We start from the raw sequence: 10,341 nt of genomic DNA, 5'->3' as shown, positions 1-10,341 counted from the left end.
TGTTTCCATTGTTTCCCCTTCTATTTGCCATGAAGTGACAGGACCGGATGCCATGATTAGTTTTTTCAATGTTGAGTTTTAAGCCAGCTTTTTCACTCTCTTCTTTGACCTTCATCAAAAGGCTCTTTAGGTCTTCTTCGCTTTCTGCCATGGGGTAGTGTCATCTACAAATGAGGTTATTGATATTTCTCCCGGCAATCTTGATTCCAGCTTGTGCTTCATCCAGCCTGGCATTTCGTATGATGTCCTCTGCATATCAGTTAAATAAACAGGGTGATAATATACAGCCTTGTCATACTCCTTTCCCAATTTGGAACCAGTTTGTTGTTCCATGTCAGTTCTAACCGTTGCTTCTTGACCTGCATATAAATTTCATAGGAGGCAGGTCAGGTGGTCTGGTATTCCCATCTCTTGAAGAATTTTCCAGTTTGTTGTGATCCACACAGTCCAAGGCTTTAGCGTAGTCAATGAAGCAGATGTTTTCCTGGAATTCTCTTGCTTTTTCTACGATCCAAAGGATGCTTGGCAACTTGATCTCTGGTTCCTCTGCCTTTTCTAAAGCCAGCTTGTACATCTAGATTTAGAATGTCTTACTTGGGCCATTACAATTTCTTACTAGGGTTCCATGCTGCCCATGTTAACACCTGCATCTCTTGCCCCATCTCTACTTACCTTCCTGTTAAGAGACCTGGCTGGTTTACTTCTCCAGGCTTAACTTTTTACTTTCCATTTAATTTCCCCCTTTTCTCATCATCCTTCCTGGAATACAGTGACTGCAGTTGCTACACTGAGGCTATGAGTGATCTTAAAGTCTGCTACAAATGGCAGAACAGGAAGGTGGAAGCAATCTGGAATGTTGAAAAGATTGGGCCACCTTATCAGGCATCAGCTAGTTACCTCTGACTTTTCACAAGAGGAAAAAACTCTGAGCTGTTTGGTTACTGTTTACCTATCTGCCTCATTCTGATACATCAAGCTTCAGATAAATAAGTGATGTTCTGAAGGGACCTCAGAGCCAGAAATGGGGTTCACTACACTGAAAGTCCAGTCAGACCAACTGTTAGATCCCTTTTTTTGTGTGAATACATATTCTGCCAATGAAATAAAAGTTGAGGTTATCAACTAATTAATCACAACTTAGGAAGAACTCAGTCAACATACTAAAAGAATGTGAATTCTAACCAAGGATAAGTGAGCCTGAAGCATTCCGAGGAACAAGGGTTGGATGGGGTGACAGAGAGACATGGGGCATCATGAGTTCTCTGGGAACTGAGAGAAAGGAGAGGCCAATTCTGAAAAGTGAAAGATGCAAAGAATGGTGAGGGATCCTGGAACCAGCTTTAACTTCCAACATTAACTACTTTTAGTTACTGCTCTATTGGGAAAGTTTATTTTTAAAAAAACCAATGGGTTGTGTTTTTTTTAAGGATAGGCATAATAGAAGGATTTGGCACCCTGATAATACTCTATTAAAAAAAAGGGGGGCGCAGGAAAAACTATTTACTCCACTTCAGAACATTCTGACATGTTTCATATTAGCCAATATGAAAGGCTAAGTTTGCCTTTAAGTTTCTTGATGGCAACTTCTTAATCCTCTATATACTTCCCTCTTTCTACAGTTTTCCCTACAAAAGAACTGTTTCTGGGGGAAAGACAAGGTAGATTACATGACAAGAGTTTAGTTAGAGCCAGAAAATGACTTTGAATGGGCCTCTGGCAATAGGCCAAAGAGGTTTGATTTTATCTTCATTTTAAGAGCAAAGGCTTATTAATATATATATTTATGGGAAATAGTCAATTACACAAAATACAGGATTGGAACCAAAATTTGTTTTCAAAAAGTGAGGTTTTGACATTCGGAGGATTTCATTTCCAAACTCTCAATTATATATAATTACAAAAAAAAAAAAATCTCATGTTTCAGGAAAACATACTTCATCTTAAGATAAAATTCATGTTACTTATCACAAAGTTAAGACAGTCAAGTAACAAAACAGAAGCAGTATTTACAAACTTAGACTACATGAGACACTGTGAAGAACCTTGTTAATAAACACAATACATACTTTTACACACTACATTTCAAACATGAAGCATCTGTGAACAGTGTGGTAAAGGTCATAGTGTTGAAAACCTTAAATTAAATCCAAAGTTGATAGAGCTGAAGACTAGATTTATGGTCAAGGCCATACCAATAGCTTTAAATTCAAGGTTGTGATGAAAACTCTAAATTCAAGGATAGATTGTCTAAGAAAGGACAAACAACTGGCAGTCAAGCTATTTAGTCAGTTAGTTCCCTGTTCGTACAAAATATATAGGAATCACTAAATGGATTAGCCTAATTACAAATTCTGTTCATTTCTAAATAACTTATAAGTCTTTTCACAGAACCATTCAGTCACATAGTTTCTCTCTATCCTTGTGTAGGTATTTCTGATTCATTTTAAATCCTCTTTCAAACCAATTCCCTTCCATTTCCATATTTTTATAAGTATAAAATATTTTTAAATAAAGAAATGTCTGTTCCTTAGCTAGATAACTATTCTCCCATTAACTCCTAGAAGAGAAAAAAAAGATTCCCATTCCTTCCTCTACCTCAAAAACATAAAGCAAACCCAAACAATCCAATTCCTAAAGTAGCATCTCACGGAACCCAGGGCCTGGCACAGTATTTCATGCTAGTCTTCCTGCTATTAATATAAGCTGAGAACAGTTTAGTTATTGACATTATTGAGACACCTATTTAAAAGGCTAGATTCATCCCAGGGCTTCCATCAGCAGAGGCTTGCTAAAACAGGCGAGAGCAGCGGCGTCTTCGAATGGGAACATCGAAGACTCTCCTCTGTCTCTCTTCCTCATCATCATCAGATTCATCCATGTCTGCCGAATCGTCATCGTCGTCCTCCTCCTCCTCCTCTTCTTCCTCTTCCATTTCTTCATATTCATCAGGACCCATTTCCTTGAAAGAAAAGACAATCTTTTGATAAGAACTTCCATCAGTTTTTCTTTTTTAATACAAATTCTCATTTACCTAGAATCTAAACAACTGGGCATGCCAAGTATGAATTTCTATAGACTTCTCATTGAATTTTATACCTTTTTATAGAATCTTACAGACTTTTATACATGTTCATGATGCACATGCTAACGTTAAGATTCTAGAGTATATATGCTACGACAAGTTAATGCTCAATGTGGTTTTCACAGTAAATATACTTCATTATTTTTTACATGGTGGTTGGTAATTCACAGAAGGTAGCAAACAGACCACTTCTAACAACCCAAGATAAAATTTTACTGAATTTATTAATGTACTGTGGAACAATTCTTTATTAACCTGCATGCTTACAGAAACAAGGATATAAAAATATAACTAAGTTACGACCTCTGCTGGTAACTTTTATGTACTGTCAACAAGAGGTCTAGTAAGACAACCACCTTCAGTGGTCTCTACTTTTAAATTAACTTGTTGAAGACTATCAGAATAAGGCAGCAGTGATGTTGAACACCCAGTATCTGAACGTCTCTTGGACACTTCCACTCCTTTTAAGCAACGTCTCTAGTCGAGTCTTGACTTACTCTGCTGTTGGTTTTCTGTCTCATACGTTTTTGAAGACTCAAGACAGGAGCTACTATAATTGGACAGAATTCTGAACAGCAAGGAGGACCTAGCTGTTACTGTGGGAAGTACTGGGAAACCTGGGCTGGGATGGCAGCAAAAGTCCTTCCCCCATGGCCTTTATGGCATGGCAAATGCAGCACCCCACGGCCCCATGTGGCATCTCCAACCACTCTCCCCTATCCACTGTCCTCCAGCCACACTGGCCTCCGTGCATGTCTTCAGACACACCAAGCACATGAGTGCTTTCAGCACCTCTGTATTTGCTGTTCTGCTTGGAACACCCTTAGGCTACACATCCGCCCATTTCCCTCTACTTCTTTTAAGCATGAACTCAAATGTCACCAAGGCCTTCCATCACACATCTTTGTATCAGAACAACCCAACAGTACACTTCTTAGCATCCTTACTCTGCTTTTTCTCCAGCGCACTATGACTACTTATTGACATAAGTGAGGAATGTATATTTACTACACTTTGTCTCTTCCAACTACAATGTAAATTCCAAGCCAGAGATTTCTTTTCAATCTCCTCATCTTTCTTCTCTTTTATTTTTTATTTTTATTGAAGCATAATTGACAAACAACATTATATTAGTTTCAGATGTACAACATAATGATTCAGTATCTGTATACATTACAAAGTGATCACCACAATAAATCTAGTTAACATCCATCACCATACATAGTTACAGAGCTTTTTTCGTGTGATGAGAACTTCTAAAATTTACTCTCTTAGCAACTTTCAAAATATGCAATACAGTATTATTAACCATAATCACCATGCTGTACATTACACCCCTGAAGGCAGAGATTTTCATTGTGTTGGTCACTGGATTTTCCCCAGCACCTAGTAGGTACTCAATAAATATCTGTTGAGCAAGCAAGGTAATGAATGTGGGAGAAAGGAAATGTCCTTTAGAATTTGTCAAAGTAATTGTCACTCAGGATTTATTGTAACACTAACAACAACAGAGAAAATATACATAAATATAACATATTTCATTACTTTTATCTTTTGATTTTTCTTATTCTGGGAAATAAAGACTTTAAAATTCAGCAGAAGCTCCAAAAGGGGGAGAAGATTAAAACTTAGGAAATTCTGAAACATTAAATCCAGGTAGTATGATTATTAATTATCTTAAGAAAAGAACAGAAAAACTCTTTTAAAAAAAAATACTGTAGCTAAAGAAGAAGATTGCTGATAATCTCAGACAAAAGTGTATATACAAAAACAGTAGATGGAAAAGGGAACACACAGACAAGAATGTCTTTAGAGGCCTCTAAAGTGTCCAAAAGCAAACTACCTAGACCAAGAAAAGACTTAAGACCAACCAAAAAAATCTTTAAAGCAGCATTCAAAGTATAGAACAAAAAGCAGTATTAAGAATGATAATACATGGTTAGGGGACAAATGAGGACAACTCAACTTCTATATCAAGAAAACTAATTTTTAAATAGGAAAAGTACAATACAAATACAACACAATAGAAACACAATCCCCACTGCCTCTTTCATGTTGATTAGAAATAAGTGCAGAATTCTCATTTAATTTTATTGAGTTCTCATCCTGGAGAAAGAGAAAACATTTTCCACAAGGGAGATCAAGATTTTACATGTTTCTTTGTGGTCGGGAGGAAACTAAAACTCTAAATAAGTAAGAACATAGTTAAGAGAAGGTTGAACATGTTATGAGTTTATTACCGTAATTGGAAATTATAAATTTAAAAATTTTAAACTTTAAAAAAGGAGTAAGTAAATATTATAAAATTTCTCAGTTTTAATTTCTAACATGATAAATGTTGTATAACCCAGGTAAGCAAGAGTTCTTTGGAGTCCTCAATAACTTGTAAGAGCTTAGGGGGATCATGAGACTGGAAAGTCTGAGAACTACTGTACTTAAGTAAAGACTACTCTATCCCCACCCTAACAAACACAAAAAACAAGCCTCGACAGGATCAACTGACTCAATAGTAACTTAACTGCGCAAGCTGCCTGCACAAACAAACGTCAACACTCTTTACACTTTAGGTCAGGAATATATAGCAACTTTAGGGCAAGGAATATTGTCACAGATAGAGGTTTTATAACAATAAAAAAAGCACTTCATTAAAAACACATAACAATCCTACACATATTTGCATATAATTAAAATACATGAAACAAATTTAAAAGAATAAAAATTCAGAATTAAAAAAAGACAAAACTGTAATTACAGTTGGAGATTACAATAATCATCTCTCAGAGGACAAACACATACACAAAAGATCAGTAAATATAAAGAAGACTTGAAAAACAATCAATTTGTCTTGCCATTTATAGAATAATATTTCCCAAATATCAGAATACACATTCTTTTCAAATACACAAGGATCATTTACCAAGACAGATCATAATGCTAGGCCACAAAACATTTTAAAAAATTGAAATTATACACAGCAAGTTTTCTAACCATAACAAAACTAGAAATCAATAACCAAAAGGTAACTAAAAAGCTCCAAATGTTTGGAAATCAATACATTTCTAGAAAAATACAGAGATCAAAATTAAATTACAAAGGAAATCTGAAAATATTCTGAATTAAATGTTAATAAAAAAAACACATCAAAATTTGTGAAATGCAGCTAAAACAGTGCTTAGAACGTCTAAAATCAATCATCTAAACTTCTACTTTGAGAAATTTAAAAAAAAAAGCAAATTAAACCCTAAAGTGGGAAAGAAATAAAGATAACTCCAAAAATCAATGAAATAGAAAATTAGCAAATAGAGAAAAACAGTGAAACCAAAAACTGTTCCTTTAAATGATCAATAAAAGTGATAACCCCCTAGCTAAGGTGATGAACAAAAGAGAAGATGCAAACTACCAATACCAAGAACAAAACACGATGTATAACCGTAGCTCTTTAGGGTATCAAGGGAATATTGCAAATAACTTTATAGAAATAAATTCAGTATTTAGACCAAATGGACAAAGTCCTTGAAAGACACAAATTACCAAAAGTGAAATAAGGAACAGAAAATATGATTAAAGAAATAAAATTCATATTTCAAAATGTTCCCACAAAGAGCACTCTAGCCCTAGATGACTTCACTGATAAACTGTATCAAACATTTAAGGATGATATCAATCTCATACAGAGATGGAGCTACTCAAAAACGGAAGACTGTTATAGGAAGTAGCAAATTCACAGTGTTGGAAATACACACTGGGAGGGAAGCTAAACTTCACTTCCAAAGCTAAGACTATAGATTCTTTTCACCAGAAATACTACAAGTATTAGTGGCGGAGTCTCATCACCATCCTTTTCTTTTCAGACTGGAGTTGGGAATGTATCTAAGTCATGTTAACATCATGTCTATCTTCCCAGACTTATTTTGGACCCACACATCAGGGTCATCCAGGAGCTAGAGAGTTTTTTTTTAATACCTGACATCTATGATTTGATTACATTCTGGATATGCAATTCATGTGGTATTCCTATTGTATTACTGGAGCATGATAAATTTCTTTAATCATTTTATAGCTGGTAAGACTGGGGTTACTGCTATACCTGTCATAACCCTAGAAATGAGATTTTAAAAACAGGACTAGTTGAGTTAGGAAATTATCCCAAAGAGAGACTACTAAAAGTACAAGTCTACCCATTAAATCTTATTTGTAATGATTTTATAGGATATTTGTATTATTTTTTTAAATTGGGAATTTTAGCAAAAACATAGTAAGAAATTGTTTCCCTACTCTTCATGAAATAAAGGCAACTATAACTGGTCCAGTGTAGTGATTCTCATTAGGCAACAAAACTGTTTTTGGAAACTGGAAAAGACATTGAAGCTTTAAAACCAATAACTACTTTATATGGAGGATACAGGTCATTCATTCAAACTCACAGAATATGCAACACCAAGAGTGAATGAACCCTCATGTAAACTATGGACTTTGGGTGATCATGGTGTGTCAAGGTAGGTTCATCAGTTGTAACAAAGGTACCATTCTGGCAGAAGATATTGATAATGGGCATGTCTATGCATGTGCTGAAGCATAGGAAATCTCTGTACCTTCTGCTCAATTTTGCTATGAATCTGAAACTGCTCTAAAACTAGTTTCTTTAAAGCAAACAAAAACAACAAAAAGATAACAGAGTTACTCTGATTAAAGAATATGGAGCCTAGTTTACTTACTGTCCACTCCCACCCAATGTATTCACATATCCCCCCAGTCCCTCAAAGATATCTCCCTCAAAATCACTAGGGTTCTCTGAAATACCATTTACAAACTATTTGTAAGACCTTCTGTGGAGTTCATTCTACAAAGTCATGTAAATCAGCACCAGAGGAAATTTTAACCTACCAATCGAGCTATAGACACCCTGAATGTCGGACATGCCATATGGAATCGGGGAATGGCGACATTAAAGATCTTGTCTTTAAAGTAAAGAAAATGGAAGGTATAATATCCTTCCATATAGCCTGATGTTGTAGAGAATGTGGTACAACTTGTATATTCATATACCCGGCCTGGGCTGATGATTGGAAATTCACCTGCAGAGAAAATAGCAACAATAAATCAAAGTATAAAATTTAATTCTTCATTATAGCAAATAAAACATGTCCTCTTTAAATTGTACTAAAGTAAATGCATAATTAGAAACAATTTTTAAAGGAAATGTAACAAAATGGTAACAGTGATGGGATTATGAGGATTTTGACATTTTTTTGTACTCTCTGAATTCCTTACAGTGTATATGCATGGGGCGGGGGTGGGGGGTGGGTAATGATATCTAGTATCAGAATAAAAACCAAAAAAGGAGAGTCATTGAAGACACACTCTTTAAGACATGGGTAATAAAAACTATCACAGACTCTAATTCAAACAGAGATAAGGATAATTTAAATGTTCAAACGTAGCAAGAGACTAAAACATAAAACTCTGAAGATGTGTCTTCAGCATTTAGCCCAGAGTGCAGTCACAAGGAAGAGAGGTCTTAACCCAACAGACAAAATGACTGAAAAAGAATTACAACTTTAATAAAGTTCTTTAGCACTAGACCCTTAATCCTTAATAATTTCTTAAAAAGAGAAGTAGACTGTGACTCTACTTGTGGCAATTAATTAAAACAAATTTAAACTGAATCCTACATATGCTTAGGACCAGTAACTGAACTGCATTGCTTAAGTAATATTTTCCTGAAGTACAACAGAATCTGAGGGCTCAGAAACTTATGATACTCATAATTTTTTAAAAAGCCAAATGTCAGTTGTAATCAGAGGCTAGAGATGATTGACAATAAAATCTGTGTGTTTAATTTTAACATTTCCCCTCAAATTCAAAAAGATGACCAGTATGAAATTTATTTTCTTTTTCTGTCCTATACCTTGTAACCCTATAGAATATGACAATGAATAATTTTCCAGCTAAAACAAATAAGAAGTTAAGAAGGGAAAGCAAGAAACCCATGTGATGCACAGAATGGAAATTCAACCCCTAAATAATTGACTTTGCTATCCTTTTAGAAAAGGTCATGTTTAAGGTACTAAACTGATAAAATCACGACCTTTATACATTATACTCATTGTATTACAGTTAGGAGAAGAATCCAGAATCTATGGTATCTTTCACACTGAAACACAGCTATTAAGAAGATGCCATCTTATCCACTAGTACATCATGTATTTACCAAGCAAGTATATGTATCACACATATACTCTCCAAAATGTCTCAGAAGCAACTGATGTTTAAACTCAAGTCTTGGGTTACATACCAACCACTCCAGGTCCCTGAACTTCTTCCACATCACCTTTAGCATTTGTTATTCTCCAGTAACGACTGTCTAACTGACAAGCCTTTTCAGGAAGGGCATCTTTTGACATTTCAATCCTGGAGAAAAAGGGGTGGTAGAGACACATTGGTTAAGAGCTATAGTATTTGAGCTAAGATGGTGAAAGGGATTTCCAAAGTAAATTAAGAAACCCAACCCAAAGTGTGTGTAAATCATCTATTCCTGTAAGCTCTCAAAGATACTGGCTGGACTCCACCCACAGAAATGCTTTCATTCAGTTTACACGCTTGTTTCATTCCGTTTATACACTTGACTGTCAGTTAGGATTAACAATAGAAAGGGCGACACAAAAACTTACAAACACAGTGGTGCCAACAATCTTATGTTTAAATGACTAATGTGGGAAACACATTCTAGAATATAGTGCTACGAAAAACTGCTTTAAAAAAAATGGGAGTCTTTTTTTCACTACAAGGCTATGCAGCCCATTTCCCTTTTCTCCATTAGCTTCTAGAAAGCTCAGAGCAAAATGTCACTATTTCGGGCATCTACTGTTCAGTTACCAAGATCGTCCCTTGACTCTGTTTTCCAATACTATTATTTCCCTCCTTTTTCTGAGAATCTGCTGACTCATTTTCATTTAGAATACCCTATAAGCATGTACAGGTGTTATTATTTTAAGCATATCTCAATCCTAGGCAGGATGTTAATTAAAACAAATTCATCTGAATATATGTAACTAGACATCAAAGCTGGATACCATACCAAAATCCTAGAATGCTTCCTGGTTAAGTATACATTACCATTATTTCCAGTATGTATACATATGTGTATATATAGGCATTGTAAAAATCTATACATCATAAAGTATTTAAAAATACATCTTAATATCTTAAGATAAATGTTATCTTTACCTCACAGTACAGAGTACTAATTAAAGTGAATT

At 35.1% G+C, this 10,341-nt stretch overlaps 1 protein-coding gene across 1 annotated transcript in view; it reads right to left on the bottom strand.

The window, feature by feature from the left end:
* The window catches only part of FBXO3 (F-box protein 3), a 33,534-nt gene continuing 25,001 nt past the window's right edge, over positions 1,809 to 10,341 (bottom strand). Inside the window, exons 9-11 of the mRNA XM_018059260.1 lie at positions 9,378 to 9,493; positions 7,967 to 8,157; positions 1,809 to 2,959 (exon numbers count right to left, since the gene is read on the bottom strand). Coding sequence (XP_017914749.1) covers positions 2,789 to 2,959; positions 7,967 to 8,157; positions 9,378 to 9,493 — 478 coding nt within the window. The 3' untranslated portion in view covers positions 1,809 to 2,788. The remainder of the gene's footprint in view (positions 2,960 to 7,966; positions 8,158 to 9,377; positions 9,494 to 10,341) is intronic.

The sequence above is a fragment of the Capra hircus genome, chromosome 15, assembly GCF_001704415.2.
Source record: "Capra hircus breed San Clemente chromosome 15, ASM170441v1, whole genome shotgun sequence".
Taxonomy (NCBI): Eukaryota; Metazoa; Chordata; class Mammalia; order Artiodactyla; family Bovidae; genus Capra; species Capra hircus.
The sequence above is the reverse complement of the archived record's forward strand: the minus strand, read 5'-3'. Positions and strand labels throughout refer to the sequence as shown.